The 22,024-nt window shown below is 39.9% G+C and overlaps 2 protein-coding genes across 2 annotated transcripts; one reads left to right on the top strand and one right to left on the bottom strand.

The window, feature by feature from the left end:
* Nucleotides 1-16: 16 nt before the first annotated feature.
* sgsh (N-sulfoglucosamine sulfohydrolase (sulfamidase)) lies at nt 17-6,649 on the bottom strand. Its single transcript, XM_017416808.3, has 9 exons — nt 6,418-6,649; nt 5,353-5,513; nt 5,175-5,280; nt 4,716-5,092; nt 4,553-4,634; nt 4,271-4,474; nt 2,252-2,418; nt 1,946-2,163; nt 17-334 (listed from the first exon to the last, which is right to left on the bottom strand). Exons 1-9 carry the CDS (start codon nt 6,494-6,496, stop codon nt 151-153), a joined length of 1,578 nt encoding a protein of 525 aa, XP_017272297.1. The 5' UTR covers nt 6,497-6,649; the 3' UTR covers nt 17-150.
* Nucleotides 6,650-12,365: 5,716 nt separating this feature from the next.
* Nucleotides 12,366-20,940, top strand: slc26a11 (solute carrier family 26 member 11). The gene is made up of 15 exons (XM_017416807.3): nt 12,366-12,490; nt 12,917-13,073; nt 13,162-13,374; nt 13,837-14,029; nt 14,364-14,449; nt 15,288-15,504; nt 15,600-15,778; nt 15,902-15,974; nt 16,124-16,235; nt 16,323-16,378; nt 17,441-17,581; nt 17,656-17,783; nt 19,939-20,038; nt 20,118-20,251; nt 20,342-20,940. The coding sequence occupies exons 3-15, from the start codon at nt 13,171-13,173 to the stop codon at nt 20,447-20,449; spliced, it is 1,731 nt and encodes a 576-aa protein (XP_017272296.1). The 5' UTR covers nt 12,366-12,490; nt 12,917-13,073; nt 13,162-13,170; the 3' UTR covers nt 20,450-20,940.
* The last annotated feature ends 1,084 nt before the right edge of the window (nt 20,941-22,024 follow it).

The raw sequence follows: 22,024 nt of genomic DNA, 5'->3' as shown, positions 1-22,024 counted from the left end.
GGACGCACTGAAACAATGAAATTCAAATTGTTTATTTCTTATCAATAAAAGCAGCACAGATTTACAAAAATATAGACAAAATAATTTTATGTATTATTAAAGTACTCGTGCGTTTTGATTTCATGTCAATCAAGATGAGTGACAGCACCATCAGAGTCCGTTGTAGAGGGGTCTGCAGTGTGGCTCCAGTTTGTCCTCCAGGACGTAGTCAGGTCCGCAGACCCAGGGGTCAGCCGTGTCCCACTGCCACTTCTGCAGAAGCTGCTTCAGGTTCTGCAGGACAGAGCTGTAGGACGGATCCGACGCCAGGTTCCTCGTTTCAAGAGGGTCGTTTCTGTTCGTTCAAACAAAAGCATCATTAGATGTTTTTAATCCCAGGAACTCGAGTTCTACATTTCCTCTCAGAAACTAAAACTGTTTTCCTTTCTCCACATTACGCCTCAAAGTTCAGTTTTTCAGTCTGAATTTAGTCAACTTTAAAACAACAGAGTTAAAAAAAACAGCACAAATCAGAACAATAATTGTATTTTATTCACCAGAACAGGACTTTTATCAGCTTTACAGAAAATGGAAATCATCTGTTAAAGTTTAATGTTGTTTTAAAGTTTTTAACAGCATTCACTCCTTAATTAAAATAACCTTTGTGTTATTTTAATTGTTTATAGATCAAAACTTTAGGCTCAATCAAGAAAAGTGTGAGACTCAAAGTTTTTGAATTTAATGTAATTTACAAAAAACAATGAGATCCGAAATCTTCTAAAAACTTTGTTTTTATAATTATTTCAGTGTAATTTCTCTACTTTGGTCTAATTATGTTCCTTTTAGTTACTGTCCTGCTAATTTTAGCATTTAGCTACTGTTCAGCTAATGTTAGTAACTGTTTGGCAAATTAAAAATTTTAAATACTTCTTTGCTAATTTTAGCTTTTAGATAAAAATGTCTTTATTATTATTATTTCTGCCAAGTAAAGTGTTTGTAAGATTTTTTTAATCATCTAAGTATAGATTTAGTTCCAAAAATACTGAACTGTAGAAGAAAAATTATTTAAATTCAACAACATTTCCCTGAGTTAGCAGATGAAGTAAACATGTATTTAGTTCTAATCTTATATAATAATAATAAAATAAATTGTTTTAATTTAAAAAAGAGACAAAAAGCTAATCTCATCAAGTCTGTACTCTTTCATTATGTAACAACTAACAACCATTTATAATATTAATTTATCCGTCATATCATTTAGAAGCATAAGTTAATCATTTAAATGATGAAAAATGACTCTCCTAATCACCTGAAACCTAAGATGATATCCTCAGAAACCAATGAGCCAAAACTAAGACTGAAGAAACCAAAATAATAACTGAGAAGAACCCTTCGGTTCTTATTTGGTGGAGGAGAACATAGAAGGGAGATAAATGAGGGTAAATTCTTGGCTACGGACCAACGGGTCTCCAGGTGAGGTGGACTAAACCAGCGCTTCTCTAGCTTTATGTAACAAATACCAACTCAGAAAATACTCGTCTGGCCAAACTCCAAACCCCGACGCTGATCAAACGATTTCTTCTGGTTATCACCAGAGGGATCCTGAGTTCCACCAGTGGTTCTTGTATTTAATCTACCTGAGAAGGTTGTTCTGAAAGAGCGTTCGCTCTCTTCATAAGGAAAAAATAATGAAAATATGTGAAAATCTATTAAAACCTGTTGGTTCACACCCAACAAATGTTACTTTATGACTTAATGAAGTCTTGTGAAACTCAGACAAATTAATTCTTTTTAATGTCTTTTTAAAGTTGAGATTAGTTTTTTCTTACAAACACAACTTGTCAGTCAGTTTTAGTCCATTATTTTTAAATTAGGGTTCCAGTTTTTGTTCATTTTAGCCTGCAGTTATTTGTAAATATTTGAGGACGTGGTGGTTTTCGGCTCGGTGAGTGCAGCTCTTACAGACCTGGTGTCAAACAGCTCCCAGCGCTCTCTGTAATAATACTGATCCAGGGTTTTGAACCAGTGTGTCGGCTGCTGCAGCCTCGTGCGATTCAGCAGGTCCTGGAAGGTGGGCGACACGTACAGATCCTGATCGATGGGGAACGGCATCCTGTAGTGCAGGTTTTGGAGAAGGTGATACGCCCCCTGGTGGACGGAGCGAATTGGGTAGTACATGGTTACCTGAAACCAACAACATCACAGCTGTCAGAGCCCAGAGGTGGAGGTTTTTCATCAGGGTGGGTCTGGGGGGCGGTGGCGGCGACCTGACCTCGTGCAGCGACTGGCTGGAGAAGACTGTGTGCCAGCTGCTGGGCTCAGTGATCAAAGCTGGGAGTAACGAGCGACCGGTGAGGTGGACCAGCATGGCAGGACTGCCAGGGAGGCTATAAGAGGGGTAGGGAAGAGAAAACCAGTCCAGGATGGTAGGAGTGATGTCTGCCGGAACAGAAACAAGAGAAACAAAGGGAATTCACAGGAAGAAAAATATAAAAAAACAACCCCTCATCTGAGGCAAAGACTTTAAATTTTATGTAACTTTTAAGTTGGCAATATTATACCTAATCACTTCACAAATACCGATTAATTAAAACAGGAAAATCTTTTGGTCACTCTCCAGTTAAAGCTATGGATCTGAATGCATTTCTGTTTTTTAATATTTCAGAAGAATGGAGGTGTTTTTAAGAGCTAAAAACATTTACATTTGATTTAAACCATGTTTGTCAGGAAAAAAGCCTGAGCAGAAAGCATAATCACAGCAATTTTTGTCACTAATATAAGTCATATAAAATCACATATAATTGATCCTGAATAGAGTTTATTTGTTGTGGTCTAAATATCTTCTGTCAAAACTTATTAGGAATGTTTGCAATTACTAGTTGTGTGTAGGTATTAGTTAGTTAATCTGCTGTTGTTGAATCGTTGTTCAGTCGCCCCCTTGTGGCAGCTTAAAGCACATCAGATAAATAACTTCACATTCTTCATCTCTCTGGTCCCAAACCCTGATCCTCATGTTTTAGAGGTTTTCCTGCTTCAACACACCTGATTGGAATAAATGAGTCATTAACAGGCCTCCCCAGAAGTTTGTGGCACCCTGAGGAGGTAATTCAGTCATTTCAAAAAGGTTTGTTTGGAGCAGGAAAACAACTGAACCCCGAGGACCAAGGTTCTGCTTTAACTGTTGTTTTCCTTTCAGCTGCTGCCCGGGTCAGGTGACGCCACAGCAAGAACTTTGCACAAAAGATTTGGCATTTATTTTACACCAGATTCCCTTCCTGACAACCTGGGCTCTCAAACCTGCAGCCTCAGGGCTATGGTTCAACTAAACTAACAAAAAGCTGCTGGACTTTACAAGCATCAAACACAGAACTGATGTGAGGATTAAACTGGAGCTGCTCACCATTTATGATTTCAAAAATGTACATTTTTTTTTTAATCTACAGGTCAATGAAACAGTTTTCTTGGTCCCCTTACTTCTGATGTCTATTTATGCTACTTTATTTTCATTCTGTTATGAATGTATTTTTTTTATTTTGCTGTATTTTAGTTTAATTTGACTGTAAAGTATTCTGATCGGCCTCGGCTGTTTTAAATGTGCTGTAAAAATAAAACTGACACTCTGATGTTAGGTCTATCTGAAATTAGCCACCAAAGAAGGTGGCAGCATTTCTGGATGCGGTTTATGCTTTTTTTTTTTTTTAATTTGTTGTTGAGAATAATCTTTTATTTCTAAATGCAACAAGATAATTTAAATCCAAAGCAGTGACTTCCACCACAGATACATTCCTGTTGTTGAGGGTTTGTTGTAGTTCGGTGGATCATAATCCTGAGGCTGCAGGTTCGAGCCCAGGTACCCTTAAGCAAACATTCAAACATTCAGTACCACTCCCATGCCTTGTTTTTTTCAAATTTTGCTGGCAAATTTAGTCTAATTCTTGATAAATGACATTATGTACCATAGTTGATCAAATCTTTTCCTTTTTTTTAACTAAATCACTTCACTGACCTGTTTTAAAATCATTTCAGTGGCTCTAAGATGCTCCATCAAGTATTTTTGGTCAAAGTTTCAGTTTCGTTTGTCCTGGGATTTTAGAAAATGAGAAAAAAAAAAACGTTTCTCACGTTCATATTTATTATTGTGATTTTTCTTCCACTCATCTCACACGAATAACTGAAAGTAGGGAGCGTGGATGGACGGATGCTGTTTGTTTCGCTTACAATAAAATAAAACGGTGTTATTTTGACTTAACATTTGAACAACTCCAGGAAGTCTGCACCATGTTGTTCTTACCCAGCAGGCTGACGAAGGCCTGGCTGGTGTCTCCCCACCTCTCTCTGTGTTCTGGAGATGAAACCAACATGGGCTCTGCGGTTCCAGAGTCATACAGGTTGGTTCTGCCGTTCGGGAACGGGATGCCGTTGTCTGAGCTGTAGATGATCAGGGTATCATTCTCATAACCAGCATCTCTGAGCTCCTGAAGAACTAATCCAATACCTGCAGAGGAGATTTGCACCATTTTAGTTTATCTTCTTTATCTTGTTTGTTTGTTTATGTGGCAGTTCTTTCACACGCCTTGATCCAGCCGGCTGACGGTGGTGTACTGTGCAGCCAGGTCGGCTTGTGATGCAGGAGTGTCGGGTACGAAATGAGGAACCTGAAGAGGAACGGGCAGATTAACACGTGTTAGAGGCTGGATTTTCCTACGTTACAGCCTTCAGAATCTGTTATCACCAACCTTTACTTGATCTGAGGTATAATACACTGGAGTCCAGTCAGGAATTCTACCCATTCCTGTTTCCCCATTCCCAAACTTCTCACAGAAAGCTCCATACTGGGGCTGCGAATGGCCGCATCGATGGGTGTCATGGAAAGCCACATAAAGAAAAAACGGTCTTTCCTCCTCTTTGGTATCGCCACTGTTGCTCGTCTTCTCTTCGTTGTGTTGCCTCTGCTTACTAGCTTCCTCTTTATGAGTCTGGAAAAACTTACGGACCAGGAGTTTGATCCGAGTGATGTTCCTCCCCACCTGGAGGACAGAGTTATTTTCCTCTGTGTACGCAAAGTCAAAAGGGTAAACCGATCCAGGGCCGACATGCTTCTTTCCAATTATACCTGTCAAAAATCAGGCAGAAAGACAAAAATAAAAAGGATGTAACAAAAAGCATTAGATGAATTGCTCTTTTTTTTTGTTTACCTGTGTGAACATTAGCTCGGCTGAGAAGCAGCGGCAAACTTTGAACTCCGTCAAACGAGTTAAAGTTGTGAACACCCTGATGAAGGCCGTACATGCCGTTCTGATGCTGGAAACGCAGGACAAACACACCTGAGCACCTTTTCGTCCGAACCAAGATAATCACCAGAGTGAGCGTTACCTGCGGCAGGCCGGTGAGGATGGCGGAGCGGCTCGGGGAGCAGCTGCTGACAGACGTGAAGGCGTTACTGAACACGACGCTGCGCCGGGCCAGAGAGAGCAGGTGGGGGGTGTGGACCACCGAGTTGTTATAAACTTCTGTTTCAAAACCTGCATCATCAGCTGTAAATGAGAAATAAACATGTCAGACACTCATATTTCTACTTTTAATAACAGCAAAACAAGCAAAAACTCTGATGTGTGATAAATTTGGCTTTGAGATGGTGTTCCACTTTATCACAAGAGTGGCTGAACTTCTGAAGTTTTTGTTTTCCTGTAACTTCAGTTCAATACCTAATCGCTTTCAGACAAATGTTTTTTTTTGTTTAAGTCACTTTACTCAGACCTATGATTCATTCAGGCATGAAAAGGCTCCTAAACGTGTCGACAGAGAACCGACTCTTTGGCAAAGAACCAAATTTAAAGTGACTTTTAAGGTATTTTGTTACCGGCAGTCTGTCACAAACACACAATTTGTTCTCATTTCTTTAGTTGAATCTATGAAAAACACCAAAACGACAGTTTGATAGATCTTAAATGGTATTTTAGCACCAAATAAAGTGATTCTAAAGAACTCTTATATACAGCTGATGCTCAAATGAAGGACGATGTGTCTCTCGGGTCCTGACTCGGGTCTCTGTTCGTCTTTTCCTGTTTCTTAAAGACATGATTTTTGGAGCTGAAGGTTTTAGACCTGCCATTTCTTTTCTTCTCTACATTTCTCTTCCTGTTTACACACTCCACAATATGCTGTCATGGTCAGGGACAAGAACTGGACAGAAATTGAGAGAAAAACCAACCAGTGTCCAAAGAAAAACTTTGAAGGATCTTTAAAAAACAAGAAAAAACTCAGTTATAGATTATTAAAAACACAAGAGGCACAAGTTAAAACATCTTTTAAAGGGGGGATGTGATGCATTATTATAAACTAAAGAGGCGTTAATGTACATTTAATTAACAACCAAGTGTATTATTTTCCTCTTAAACATTTAAAGTTACTCATGAAGTACCCATAATGGAGCCTCACCAATTATCAGAAGAACATTTCTTCTCTTTGAGTCTCCGATGCGACAAACTAAAAGCAGAAAAAGCAGCTGAAACAGCATGATGATGAACCTCAGGACTCCTTCTGTGTTGGCTGCAGAGGGTGGAAGAAAACAGAAAGAAAGTTTCGTTTAATTTAGGAATTATTCAACCGAAGCGCTGTGGAAAAAACGGCCGCAGTCATGTTTGTTTAAACTTCCGGAAACATCTCGAAGCCCCGCCTCCTCGTTGTCACATGACAGCAGTCACGTGACGGGGGCAAACGTAACTCAGGAAGTAAAATGTTAACGTTTGGGAAGGCAATCCGCCATAATAGGAAGGAAGAAGAAGAAGAACATTTGGGAAATGTTTTGTTTTGTTTAATCACATGAATTTGACCAAAACAAAAGTGGATCTGAAAACTCTCAGCTGAGAGATTTAAGACTAAATTAACTATGAAACACAAAGCGGTGGTGGAGGTTTTAAGAACTGCAGTTACAAAATTACCTTTTAAAATGATTGCCAATGTTATATTTAGCCTTAACTGTTTCAGACCAGGGCTATGGTTTTAGCTGTCCCCTCACAAGAAGGTTGCAGGTTCACTTCCCAGCCTTTCTGCGTGGGTTTACTCCGACTTCCTCCTGCAGATCAATAACATGCATGTTAGGTTAATTTGTAACTCTAAATTGTCCCTAGGTGTGAGTGGGAGAGTGAATGGTTGTCTTATTTGTCCCTGTGATGGGCTTGCGACCTGTCCAGGGTGTCCCCCACCTCACACAATATCCGCTGAAGATAAACACCAGCTCCCTGTGACTTGGAAAGGAGAAGCAGGTAAAGAAAATGGATCATGGCCGTTACCAACTGTGGCTAGAGCTGTCTCCTCACAGCAGAAGGTCACAGGTTCACTTCCCGGCCTTTCTATGTGGAGTTTGCTTGTTCTCCCCAGGCATGCGTGGGTTTTTTCCCACAGTCTAAAAACATGCATTTTAGGTTAACTGTCCCTAGGTATGAATGGTTGGTTGTCTCATTGTGTGCCCCTAAGATGGACTTGGCACTTGTCCAGGGTGTCCCCTGTCTCTCCTGCAGTGACTGCTGGAGACAAACACCAGCTTTGGATGTACATCTACAACTGATCTTTTGGTGTCAACCATTTAAGATGGCTCCCACAGCTGAGCCACCTTAACAAAAACACTCATAACCCAGCAAATAAGCTAAAATTTGGTGCAATAGCAGCTGAGCATAACCCCCAACAGCTACAAGCCATGCAATAATTTGGCTTCAACCTGGTCAGCAAAACACTAGATGGATTTTAGATAAACTCATAGTCACTAGATGCACATATACTGTGCCTGTAAAATGTTTTCACCCAGACATTTTGCTTTATATATATATATATAAGAATTTGCTTTTCCAAAAACTTTCAATGTCAAAGCAAAATCTACAGGGTAATACTAAAAGTAATTTTATAGACATTGTACAAACAATTTAAGATGGTAACCACAGCCATTTGAAATCAAACACAAATGGCTGCAATTTGTTAAATTTAGAGGTACAATGCTGAAACCTTGCTTTTGTTGTGACATCCTTGCAGGATCAAACATGAAATTTACAAGGTTTTGACCAAAATGGCTGTCACTGCAGCCCATTGGAGCTCAAAACTCAAACAGGAATGGCAGCAGTCCTGAATTTCCCCTCAAATGCTTGGCTTTTGTCAAATACTTAGACATAACAACAAGTAGTTAAACAGCCCCCCCCCCCCCATTTCAATATACAAATCACAGCCACAAAACTTTCCAAAGACTTTTTATTTTGAATGCCAGTAAGTGGTTGGGCAATTGGAAGATGGACTTTGAACATGTTGATGTCAGATTCAGTGTTCCAACCCAAACATGACGGTCATGTTGCCGTTGCTGGTTGCATTGTTTTCGTTACAGATGATCAGGATCCAACAGCCAGACAGGTCTGAATGGGAGGTTATGTTGGGGGCGTTGATTAGTGCCACTTCATTAGATTCCAAGTGAACTTTAAAAGAACAGAAATAGGTTTAAAGCAACTCAACTTTACAAGTCATAAATCAGTGGGGTCCAATCCTGGTCCTGAATGTCTGTGATTAACAGGCTTATGTAGAAGCATAAGACCTGCTGAAGAGCAAGGAAACCTCCAAAACCTGCAGGATAGTAGTCCTCCAGGACCAGGATTGGATACCACTGTCATAGATCAAAACAGGTCACTTTAAAGAGAATTGCCTTTTACCCGAAGGCCCAGGCATAAAACATTTTTACAAAAAGTCTGCTCACCTTCTTCACCGTGTTCCTTCAACAAGGAGTCCATTGACTCAACAAATGCAGCAGAGTTCTTTAGAGAAAACTCCTTTTGAGACAGAACTGCAAGACCAAGGATATCAGATTAGTGGCAAGCAATAAAACCTACAAAAAAAAAAAAAAAAAAAAAAAAACAACTTACTGGTCCGAATCTTGGCTTGATTGGGATCAGCCCTTCCAGTTTCCTCAAATGGCAAACACAAGCCTTCAAAACACATTTTCAAATGTTCAGAAATTCCTCCTTTGTAAAGGCTTAAGAAGACTTAGAGTCTAGTAACAACTCAGGAACGTACAAAGATTAAAAAAATAAAATATACAAACCTTTGCTGAGCCACACAGCCACAGCACTGATGACCAGGACCCAAACTCCTTCCATAACTTCAACCACAAACTGATGACACAAGCAACATCTGAGGTTTAAAAACCTTCATCTGCAGGTTTCAGCTGTGTCTCATCTGCTGTGATTGTTGTGATTGGTGGGCATTTTCCTCTCAACCAGCTGGGCTACGACCCGGGAAGATCTTAAGAGGAGTGTCCTTTCTTAAATGGAGGATAAAGCAGTTGCCGGAGTTTGTCGGAGGAGGTGTCACATTAAAATATGACTTGATCGTCTTTTTCAACATGGAGGCTGGCTTGGCTGCAGTCCTTAACTGTCTTCAAATCATGGATTTCTTATCAATATAATATAAGTATTTTTATATCAATGGCAGCTGATAACATAAATGTGCGATAGAGATGTAAAAAAAAAAAAAATCCCAGGCAGGAACTGCAGGAGACAAGTGTAAAGCCAATTTTCTTTATTTTTAGAGCAGTTTTCATAAAAATGTAGTCTTAAATTTACAATGAACAATGTACAACAAGCTGAAGAAAAAAACCCCTTTGAAAACATTAGATATCCATTTTCTGTTCCCACTTTTTCAAGATCAGGGGCAGGAGTCTGATGCCCATCTCCACTGTCTGTTATGCAAAATTTGCAGCGTTAATATTGTACACTCCAAATTATTTTGCTCCAAGTTATAATTTACCTTGGTCCTCCCTCAAAAGAAAAAAAAAAAAAGTCAAAAAGCTCCAATAAGTTTATTTTGCAAGTCAGCCACATGGTTAGACAGACATGGAACTCAGTGATTTATTCCAAACGTGACAGTCATGTTGGCATTGCATTCAGGTTTTCCAATCAACATCTGAGGCTTAAAAATCATCAATCTGCAGGTTTCACAGCTGTAGCTCATTTGATCTGATTGTTTCTCCCTCCAGAAAAATGGCAGCTCCTGTAAACAGAACCTTGTGGCAAAAAAAGGACACCAAATCTAGTCTCTTCATAAATTACAAGTTTGGAGGCCTAAACTTAAAAAAAAACCTATAGCTCAGGTGACTAGTGATAGCCAACATTTTAAGATGCTAAAGTCTCATAGCAAATCCGCATCAGTTTTCTTGACCCACAGGTTCCATGCACAGTCAAGGCTGTTGAATTTAAGCCATCTGCTTGATCAGATAATACAGATGGTCGGTTAAGCAAACCAACGTTTTAGCTTGTGTAGCATTCTTCTCACTGGTATGAGTGACAGGTTTAAGCCTGGGAGAGGAGCTCATGTTGCTTCCTTCTCCATACTATGGAGTAGGACAAGCATGCAGAGCCAGGAGACAATATAACCCCCTACAGGCTGGCTCCAGCAGTCAGAGCTAAAACACTGGGTTCCCTCAACCCACAGAAAGAACAAAAACACCCATAAACCTTTACTTTTATAAGTTTATTCAGCAAGTTACTCAAGTGGAACGAACTGATTCAGGGTTCCATTCCGAATGAGACGGTCATGTTGGCGTTGCTGGTCGTATTCAGGTTTTCCGCACAAATGATGAAAATCCAACATCCAGACAGGACGGAAGCAGAGGTTGCGTTGGGGGAGGTCACCAGTTCAGGTTTTTTGGATTCCAAGTGAACTAGAGAAACATGAAACAGTTATAGGGCTATCTGAGATGTAGAAGATGTGACTTAAAGAGCAATTATCATGAGTGCAACCTCTACCCAGATTGGCATCATTCTGAGAGAAAAAAAAAAAAAAAAAAACACACACATTAAAATGACGTGACAGAAGTCTGCTCACTTTCTTCACCGTGTTCTCTCAACAAGGAGTCCATTGACTGGATAAATGCAGCAGAGTTCTTCAGAGAAAACTCCCTTTGAGACAGAACTGCAAGACCAGAGATGTTAGGTTGATGCCAAGGAGGAACAACATTAAAATAAATTTACTAAGAAACTTACTGGACCGCATTTTGACTTTATCATTTTCATTCAGCTCGTCAGCAGGGAAACATGACCCTACAGGCAACACATTCAGTTACTCAGAAGATTTTCCATTTTTTTAAAAGACAGAGCTTAGAAACAACTGAGGATTTGCCAGCAGTTTAAAAAGTAATCTAACACAAACCTTTGTTGAGCCAGACAGCTGCAACACAAACAACCAGAACACAAACAGCTTTCATGGTTCCAATCACCAACTGAAGAGATGAGCGACAACTGAGTCTTAAAAACCTTAATCTGTGAGAGTCACAGCTGCACCTCATCTGCCTCAATTGGAACTGGTTGCTCAATGATACCCAGGCTATTATGAGACAAGCGCAGAGTTCGTTTTTTTTCTTTTTGGGAAGCTTCCATTATTCATAAAAAATTAAACTTATATTACAGATCATGTTAACACTGAGCAATGCTCAACGTGCTGTAGAGTCAATATTTAATGGTAAATTTCCATTCATTTTCTATACATACTTTTTAAAGTTCAGGGTCACATATGGATTGTGTTTGGGTGGACTGGTCTCCACCTGCTGACATGTCCATAACAAGATCAGCAGAGTCTATAGATATGTCTATATAAATATAAATATATTTAAATAAATAAAGTATTAGAATATACGGTTAATGAGAGGATATGCCGCACACGGTGGGTCTGTTCCTTTTCAGTCAGATGGCTGGAAGTGATAATGAGGAGTTTCCCTCTAACATGACTGCTGAGAGCAGGCATCACTTTAAAGGCTTTAAATCAGGAACGGCCTGTCAGTGATCTAATTTTAACAACTGAAACGTGCAGTTAAGAAAGATAAGATGACAGATATTTCTAGTAGCTATTTTTGGTAGTTAATGTCTGTTTTTGTCTAAAATAATCAGCTCTAGCATAAGTAATAAATAACTTCAAATATTTCTCTATCATTCTGTGATATATGAGAACATAGTTCCTCTCTTTTCAGAGGAGGAAGAAAAGGCTTTTAGAAAGATCAAAGGAGAACCCAATATTTTGGCCTGAAGCTCACACCCTGTGATGTTTTGTTACCCCATGGGACAAGGATTAACCAATCATCTTGAGATTTAAGTTGTTCAATCCTACCATCACACACAACTATCCTTGAGAATTTGAAAACATTTGCTGTTTATTTGCCAAAGTTACCAGCGTTCCCCCTCCGTAACATGGGAACAAATTAATTTAACAACAAGCCCTTAACTGTGTTTACTTGTCGCATCATGGACAACAAGTCCTGTGAATTTGAAAACATTTGCTCTTTATTTGCCAAAGTTACCGGGGGAAATAATTAATTAATTCCAGGAAACAGCTGAAGCCCCGCCCCCGCCTGGTGTCACATGACCGCGGTCACGTGACGGGAGAAAACAGGAACCTGTTATGAGAAGATGAGGAGCGGGTGTCACAAGTTTTTGGGAAGTGGTTTTCGCAGCAGTGATTTGATAGAAATGGACCTGAACAATCACAGGTGAGCCAGTACACGATGTGGGAAAAGAGGATTTATGACTAAACAAGCGGTCGGTTCTATTCTATTCTATTTTATTTTATTTTATGGTTATCTTTTTATTATTTTTCGTCCGTGCTGCGATTGGATGATTAAATGGATATAGAACGATTATTACAGGACACACACAGATCATAAAATCGTGTTTTTTTTTGTTTGTTTCTTGTTTGCACACGTGACATGTGTGAACTGTAATGTGTGATTCTGTACGGGTTCGGAGTCACCTGTAGGAAGAGATCTGGATGTACAGGTGTGTTAAACACCTACCTGTCATGTGATCATCTTATGACTGTCAAATGTGGCACACCTGAAAACCCAGAGGCGGACGGTCAGAGCTGGCTGCTTACAGGAAGTTTATTTAATTTACTTTTTTTTTTAAAATCCATGCAGGTATGAAGTCTGTTTGCTTTGAAGACATGGAAACAGGAGCGCTGACTTGTGCTCGCAGCCGTTTTGTTCCTGTGTTTTCCTGAATGTCGGCCACCTCAACAAGAAAACCAAAGAGCTGATGATATTTAATGAACAGAAGGAAACTTGATCACTTTCTGTAAGTTATTGCCTGTTGCCTTGCAGGTACGTTACGTAATTCCATCTCTGTGCCGATGATGTATTTGTTTTACTCTTCCCCTCCAAAGAGTTGCGTGATGGATCAGCCTCTGCACAGAAGACAGGCGCCTCGGCGCTGCTGTACCCTCGGCACCCTGCAGGCCTGGCTGCCCATCCTCTCCTGGTTACCTAAATACAAGCTGCAATACCTGAAGATGGACTTCCTGGCCGGCCTGACGGTGGGGCTGACCACAGTCCCACAGGCGCTGGCTTACGCTGAAGTCGCTGGTCTTCCTGTGCAGGTCAGGCCCGGCTCGAATTCTTTTCACGTTATTCACAAACATTTATTACACCGGACTTGTGCTTTTTAGTAGACTTGTGTTACTACATATATTATCTATTCTATCACTATGTGTTTGTTATTAACAGACAATTAACTCCTAATTGTTTAGGAAGTAAAAGGACATTTTAAAAGATTACACTGTCTTTCCCATTTTTTCTAATATTTTATATGATTTTTTAAATTTTATATTTAAAGATGGATACTTAAGTTTAAGGGAACTAGGAGGAGCATTTTAAACTCTGCTGTAACAGAACTTAAGATACATCAGCTTTTCTTAAAATTTTGGAGATTTTAGCACAATAAAATGCAACCTGGATGAAAATAAAAGCTAGTTCTTATGAAATGCGATTGCTTTTTTAAAGAAAATTAATGATTACTCACAGCTTTGTTTAGTTTTTAATCTTAGGGTTTTTCTCCATAGTTCGGCCTGTACTCTGCCTTTATGGGGGGGTTCATCTACGCTCTCCTGGGGACATCTAAGGACGTGACGCTGGGTCCGACAGCCATCATGTCCCTCCTGTGTTTCTCCGTGGTCGGGGGGCAGCCTCACCGAGCCGTCCTGCTCAGCCTCCTCTGTGGACTCATCCAGGCTGTGATGGCGTTACTCAGATTAGGTGAGACAAACTTCTGCTGCTAAAAAACAAACTGACTCCGGTTTTGGTGATTTTTCACCAAAACTGCATCACATCCAGCTCTCTGTCTAATTTAGAGTAAGAACTGCATCAAAAGTTAATGTTCCATAATTCATCTCTTTAAACTGACGTAATATAGAAATGTAAAATAATTTAGGGGTTTTAAAAGGAGCTCAATAATTTAGTTTGTGGCTGTAGAAGCAACTCCTCCACATTTACTGTGAATTTCTGAAGTTTAGCTGCACTCAGTCTCTGTGAAATCTTTGGATCTCCACTAATTCTGTAACTTATTCACTGCCTTGCTTGTTGTCTGCAGGCTTCCTGCTGGACTTCATCTCTTACCCTGTCATAAAAGGTTTCACTTGTGCTGCTGCGGTAACCATCGGGTTTGGCCAGGTCAAAGTGAGGTTAAACACAAACACACAACAACAGTAATTATAATAAGATAAAAAATTGACATAACTGTCTTATTTAACTCATTGATGATGATCATGAGTACGCTGGTATCGTATCTTTTGTTTTGTTAACAATGAGTTTTATTTATTTAGACAGGGTGGTAACAGTGCCCCCACAGGATGGTCCCAGTGCAAGTTTTAGGTCCACCACGATTGTGTGTGGGGTATTAGCCCCACATCCATGGTCTCTGGTCCTAAAAATACAACATGGCGGCGACCATGAACCAGGTCCCAGCAGTTAGACCAGGCAGGGATATTTTATTGAGGTTAATTATAAAAAAACAGATGTAGCTTCATTATTTTTTACAGCAGAATGATTTATTTCACTCACTAAGCTGCAGAAGCTGAGCTCTGTCTTTACGGCTCCACCGCCCTGCTTGATCCCTGATATTTATTCTTGACAGTTGTTCTCTTTCTTTCACGTTTACCAGCAAAATCACTCTTACACTTCCATCTAAACGTCTTTTGCCATATTTGTTCACCTACTCAGACTACGTCTGGCTGAATGTAGGTCAGTCACGTGACTCAAGCTTCCACGTGGTTTTCTGTGGATCCTGTCGAGTCCTTTGTTTACATGCAGTCTGGACCCACATTTCAGAATTGCAAATCGATACACTGTATCTAAAAAAAACTACTGGAGTAAACTTTTTCAAGCTGCACCCTTAGATATAGTTCAGGACAACCTTGTTTTCGTACTTTGAGTTTGACTTTAAATGCTGCTAAACGTTTTGAACGCCTCTTGTTTACCCATTATGTTTTTTTTATGTTACTGTTTCTGTTTGTAGAATATTCTGGGCATCCAGGGTGTTCCCCAGCAGTTCTTCCTGGAGGTTTATTACACCTTCTACAAGATCCCCGAAGCCAAAGTGGGCGATGTGGTCCTGGGTCTGGTTTGTCTCGCCCTGCTGATCATGTTGATGTTTATGAAGTCACATCCGGCCGCCGACAACTCCTCCGCCTTCTCAAGCTTCGCCGGGAAACTAGTGTGGGCCGTAGCAACCAGTCAGTACCCGTCCCATCAAAACAACAACATAAAACATCATATGTTGTTGTTGTTTTTGTTAACATTTACTCCATTTCCTGATTGCTTTGGTCAGTGCGTAATGCTTTGGTGGTTATGGCTGCATCGCTAGTTGCATATTCCTGGGATGCTTCTGGTCATCTCGTGTTCACGATCACCGGACACACCTCCCAGGGACTCCCACCGTTCAGACCCCCGCCCACCTCAGACACAACGTCCAATGGAACCGTCGTCTCCTTTGGGGAGATCATACAGGTACGAAGCAGAAGGAAGACACAGAAATCACTTGAGCAGCAACATTCACTTCCCTAAATTTGTCCTTGAAGTGCAGCTGACCGGTCTGTTTTTCTGTTTTCTATCTTTTCTTTTTTTTAACAGGGCTTTGGAGGAGGGCTGGCTGTGATTCCTCTCATGGGTTTACTGGAGAGCATTGCTATTGCGAAAGCTTTTGGTAAATTCTTATATCTAATCGATCCACATAGCTCTACTGGAGTCGACGTTTGATCATCAGACAACATGTTTTATAGAAAGTTCTCACAGACAAGCTGAAGAATGTGTGCGTCTTCTGACTAATGGCTGATTTTAACTCCTTTTATTCAGCGAGTCAGAATAACTACAGGATCAACGCCAACCAGGAGCTGCTGGCCATCGGTGTGACAAACATCATGGGCTCCTTCATGTCGGCGTACCCCGTCACTGGCAGTTTTGGAAGGTTTGTCTGTTTAATGTCATAAAAAAGAACAAACAAGGAGCCTTAGTGTGAAATATTTTCAGTGTGGCCTTTTTTCTTCACAACTAGGACAGCAGTGAACTCTCAGACGGGGGTTTGCACTCCGGCTGGTGGAATTGTCACCAGTGAGTTTTCACCTTTTTCCTTTATCTATTCTGCCCTCTAGTGGCGGTCTGTGTTGTTGCACTGATTTATCTCCACATTTGTTTTCCTGTAATCGGACATTGCTGGGCCACATTTTGAAAAGTCAGCATTTTAGGACAGATATTTTTCTCAGATTTGGCCTACATTACTGAGCAAACGTTTTCAACCACACTTAATTTATTTATACTTAAATTCCAAGGAGTCAGACTTTCCTGTAAAGTGCTCTGGATCAACAGTCCTTGGAACTTTTTCTGAAGTTTTTCACTCAGAAATCAAGTGTTAGTGTCACCCAGCAGGATTGTATTCTTTACAATGAATATGGCTTAGAGAGAAGTTTGTTTTAACACACAAGTATTGGGGAATGATTCGCACACTTAAACACAATGAAGCTGCAACGTCATAAAATAGACGCATTGGATTGTTTGCTAAATGGTTTCATTCATTGTTTTCATATAGGTTTAAACTTTGTTTCATTGTAAACTCTGTGAAACTTACTTACCTGAAGCTTGTACCACAACAGCAGTGGGCTTTATTTTCAGCACGTAAAACAAATGGTAAATGGACTGTACTTGTATAGCACTTTTCCAGGTGACCAGGCCACTGAAATCTGGGCCCTCATTTCCCCATCCACACACACAACACACACACACATTCAGTCTACTAAATCGCTACAAAGCTAATCTGAATAAATCATTCTAAAGAGTCTAATCAGTGCTGTAGATCACATTTAAACATCGGTGGGGCACATACTGGAGGCAGTAAGGGGTTCGGTGCCTTGCCCAGAGACATTTCCATTGCATGACGGTGGAATCAAACCTCCAACTCTCTTATTGGAGGACGACTGCTGTAACCACTGATCCACAGCAACCAGACAAACAAGACTTTAAACTTGAACAGAGACAACCTGGAATCCTTTGACTACATTTAACAACATGCTTTTATTTACAGTAATATTTAAGTGATAAGCTGCCTCCTGCTTGGCTTGTGAAACATAATTTTTGTGAATTTGTTCATAGTTTGTTTTCTTTCTTGCATCTCTGCAGGTGTGATTGTGTTGCTGTCCTTGGCATTCCTCATGCCAGCCTTTTACTACATCCCTAAGGCGTCCCTCGCAGCCGTAATCATCTGTGCCGTGGCTCCCATGGTGGATTACCGAGCTGTGGCAAAGATATGGAGGATACATAGTACGTATCTGTGTCTGGATAGTTTATCACGTGTGTCTGTTAGGTTAATGGACTTTTGGCTGTGTCCTCCGCAGAGCTGGACCTGCTGCCTTTCTTTGTGACGTTCCTGATGAGTTTCTGGGAGGTGCAGTACGGCATCGTCGGAGGTGTAGCTGTTTCTGGAGCCCTGCTGCTGTACAGCATGGCCAGACCCAAAATAAAGGTACTACATTAATTTACAACCGTTTGAGCCCCACCGTCTGGTGTGTTTGTTTGACAGCTGTTAGCAAAATGTCATGTACCCAATTCAAGATGGTAGCAACAGCTAATCGACCTTTGCAAACACAAAAATGGCTATAAATCAGTCAGTTTTTCCGATATTGAGCTAAAATTTGGTGTGGTAGTAGCTGAGAGTCATCCCCAACACATCCTCTGAGTTCTAACAGATTGCATAAAGTCTTTGTGTAAAACTTTAGCATTCAAGGCAACAGGATACTAAGCATTTAAATTACCTTTCGTTAAATCAGTCAGATTAGATCTTAACGACACACAACTACATGACTACAAATTACAACAACCAGGACAGAACATTTAATTTATGTCCTTCATCTTTAGTTTAAGGTGATACAGAGATATTTTATCAGCGTTTGATACCTTGAACATTTTTTAGTCTTAAGTCAGGAGTGTTAAACTCAGCTACACAAGGGGGCAATAATTCAGAACTTGATCCGAGCCAAGGGCTAATCCTGATCAGTATTTATTGGAAAAATGCCTCAATTAACCTTGATTTTAAATGTAATATGTGCAATTATTCATATAGAAATACTAATTACCTTTTCCCACTGACATATTATAGGATTAAGAACAAACTTGTTTTAATAAATGATGAAAAATGGATCAAACTTCAAAAGAGACATTAGTATTCATTTCTTATGCCTAACTCTCAATCAGCAGCTTTTAAATGATTTCACAATCCATTAAAACAGCTAAAAAAAAACTGGAACACACAGCTACTAACATTTAACTTTAAAACAGGAAGGAAATACAGAAAAAGATGCCTCACGTTAAAGCAGACCTGCTTTTACTCTGATACATATTAACTCAAATCAGACACCCGGCACCTTTTCATGGCTGCAGGTTTATCAACAAGAGTTCAATCGGTCCTGTTTCATGTGCTCTGTTGCTCTTTTAACGTTAAAATAAAGGTTACTGAGCAATTAAAACTGAATTTTCATGGCTTCAAAGTAACTGTCATGAGAAAACTTCACTAAATAGGCTCAATATTTTAAATGAAATGAGAAAGGGGACTCGATCTGTCACAAACCGGAGGGCCATATCTAATAAAGTTTAAATGTTATCCTGGGGGTCCAGATAAAATGTTAACAAGGGCCGAATCTGGCCCACGGGCCTTGAGTTTGATGTGTGAGTCTTGGGGCTGCCTCCGTGCAGCGGGCTCCAGTGGGGGCCTATGGGTTTGTCGCTGTGGGCCCTGGGGGGCGCTGCGTGTGGTCGGCGGTGGGACTCTTCTGGGTCTTCCCCGTGGTCCGATCTGGGGGGTGGGCGAGTGGTCCGTACTGCGTGGGTGGCCCTNTGATCAGTATTTATTGGAAAAATGCCTCAATTAACCTTGATTTTAAATGTAATATGTGCAATTATTCATATAGAAATACTAATTACCTTTTCCCACTGACATATTATAGGATTAAGAACAAACTTGTTTTAATAAATGATGAAAAATGGATCAAACTTCAAAAGAGACATTAGTATTCATTTCTTATGCCTAACTCTCAATCAGCAGCTTTTAAATGATTTCACAATCCATTAAAACAGCTAAAAAAAAACTGGAACACACAGCTACTAACATTTAACTTTAAAACAGGAAGGAAATACAGAAAAAGATGCCTCACGTTAAAGCAGACCTGCTTTTACTCTGATACATATTAACTCAAATCAGACACCCGGCACCTTTTCATGGCTGCAGGTTTATCAACAAGAGTTCAATCGGTCCTGTTTCATGTGCTCTGTTGCTCTTTTAACGTTAAAATAAAGGTTACTGAGCAATTAAAACTGAATTTTCATGGCTTCAAAGTAACTGTCATGAGAAAACTTCACTAAATAGGCTCAATATTTTAAATGAAATGAGAAAGGGGACTCGATCTGTCACAAACCGGAGGGCCATATCTAATAAAGTAAAAATGTTATCCTGGGGGTCCAGATAAAATGTTAACAAGGGCCGAATCTGGCCCACGGGCCTTGAGTTTGATGTGTGAGTCTTAAATCAAAGCTAACATCAGTCACGGTAGCAGCAGGTACTCGTCCCTTCATGAGTGTTTTAAACATATTGTAACTGCATCTTTTTGTGTTTCTGCCGTGTGCAGGTGTCTGATCACGGTGCGGTGCTGATGGAGTTGAGCAGCGGCCTCAGTTTTCCTGCAGTGGAGTATCTCAGTCACATCATACACGCTCAGGCGCTGCAGGGTGAGGAGGTCTAAGTGTAATCATGCTGTTCGGTGAGACTTTTCTGGCTGTCATGTACTGACCCATTCATCTCTCCCAGTGCTTCCTCCACGGTCGGTGGTGCTCGACTGCCATCATGTGAGCATCATCGATTACACCATGATTAGCGAACTGAGGGACCTGCTGAGGCAGTTCAAACTGCGAAGAGTCCAGTTAATATTTGCAGGATTGCAGGTACATCTCCCAGCCGTCACAGCCTGTTTGAGTACTAATGGATTATGTGTTCATTTGTATTTGTTTCTCTTTGTGTCCTGCACCGCTCAGCCCTCCGTACTGAAGGTTCTTCTTGCAGCTGATCTGCAGGGCTTCAGGCATACCGACAGCGTGGAGAAGGCACTGCAGATGGAGTCAGTAAATCTTCTCGATGACTAAAGTGCAAACGGCAGCATCACAGTCTGCAGAGGAGATGTTTGAGGCTGCACAGAAGCAACACCGATCAGTGGTGTATTTTAACTGGGATTTTTAGGTCTTTGAAATGTTATAAACTGCCTGAAGAGGTCAGTTTTATTGACAGGAGAAAATACTTTCTGTAAGAATTTTAAGCAGCAAGTTGCACTTAAAGTTGCACAAAACATTCCCACTGCACAACAAATAGAATTTTACTATTTTATTGTATATTATGGTGTTTTTAGTTTTGTTTAAATGTATTACAAAAAATTATTCTCTGCTATACTAAGGACCAAATCAGATTTTCTGGGAAAACAGGTGAATGAAGGAGTGAAGCTTTCACAAATAATAACGTAATGGTCTGTGTTATTTATTTATGTGAAACATTTTTCTTGTTTTTATACCAAGTTGGAAGAAAAAAAATAATATAAGTATGTTCATGTGGGCACACAGGAATTAAAAACAAACATTTTCAACTAAATGCATGTGTGTTTTATGTATATTAATGTTTAAGTGTTGATAAATTATTAAATCGTCACCACTACAGCTCAGATGACTTGATGAACCTTTGTTGACAGACAGCAGAAGCGTCTGATGGCAGATTTTAACAATAATTCTTGTGTTTTAACAGCACGCCTGTCAATACAGACCAATTAAAAGTTATTTAAAGTCTGATTGTTATTTAAAGTTATTTTCTCAGTGAACTTTAGGACTTAATGTTTTGACTTTGTTAACATGGCAAACAAGATTAAATTTGTAGTAGAAACCACTGGATGAGCTTAGGAACTCACCATGCAATAAAAATAACAAGAAGCAAAAGCCTCTGAAAATCCCTTCAGCTCAGAGGGTCTTGCATAAAGATACCCTGAGGTCAAAATTTTTGCTGAAAATTCACTAAATGTTTTGGGGTTTTATTTATTCTCCAAAAATACTTGCCTTGCCATAGGAACATAGAGGTCATTTCTGCCACACTGTGCTGTAAAAACAGTACATTTCTCGTTATAAGGAAACAAAAAGAGTCAATCATTCACATTTAAATCTGAACATACAGTAAACAGAGGACTTTGATTCTGGTCGGCTCACCACATATTAAACGCTGATAAGAGGTGTTATCCTTAGCTAAGTTATAAATTTTGCTATAATTCATTCACATGATTCATAAAAACATTTTTACAAAGGCAGTAAGATAAAGAAATCATTAAGCTGATCTACAGTTATGAAGCACCATCTTTTCTATCTTTTCTGTACCATCCTTTAATAACAGATGAGTCAAATTTAATTCTTAGGTATTCAAAATCATATTTTTTTTGTTAAACCTAATCCTTCTATCTCTAATTTGAGTCAATAGATCAGCAGCTATTTTTCATAGAACAAAGTTTGAGCTTATCAGGACCAGGAGACTTAACAAATTATCAGGTCTTATTTCCTTGTTTCAGCTGCCCCCAACTTCGTTCCAATCTTCACAGTAAAGAAAATCACTCTATAGCTATTTGTTAAATAATTATAAAAAGTAAACTTTATTCTTGTCACATAATAGATTGGGTTTCATTGTGCACTGAC

This window comes from Kryptolebias marmoratus, linkage group LG3 (assembly GCF_001649575.2).
Source record: "Kryptolebias marmoratus isolate JLee-2015 linkage group LG3, ASM164957v2, whole genome shotgun sequence".
Lineage (NCBI taxonomy): Eukaryota > Metazoa > Chordata > Actinopteri > Cyprinodontiformes > Rivulidae > Kryptolebias > Kryptolebias marmoratus.
Note: the sequence above shows the minus strand (reverse complement) of the source record. Positions and strands in the feature narration are given on the sequence as shown.

Excerpts from the sequence above, each read along its gene's own strand:
- sgsh (XM_017416808.3), bottom strand. The coding sequence starts at position 6,496 with ATGCTGTTTCAGCTGCTTTTTCTGCTTTTAGTTTGTCGCATCGGAGAC. Across the intron at positions 4,635-4,715 it reads ATACCTCAGATCAAGTAAAG|GTTCCTCATTTCGTACCCGA; the intron begins GTTGGTGATAAC and ends GTTCCTCTTCAG. Across the intron at positions 335-1,945 it reads TGGGAGCTGTTTGACACCAG|AAACGACCCTCTTGAAACGA; the intron begins GTCTGTAAGAGC and ends TTGAACGAACAG.
- slc26a11 (XM_017416807.3), top strand. The coding sequence starts at position 13,171 with ATGGATCAGCCTCTGCACAGAAGACAGGCGCCTCGGCGCTGCTGTACC. Across the intron at positions 15,975-16,123 it reads TGCTATTGCGAAAGCTTTTG|CGAGTCAGAATAACTACAGG; the intron begins GTAAATTCTTAT and ends CCTTTTATTCAG. Across the intron at positions 16,236-16,322 it reads GTCACTGGCAGTTTTGGAAG|GACAGCAGTGAACTCTCAGA; the intron begins GTTTGTCTGTTT and ends CTTCACAACTAG.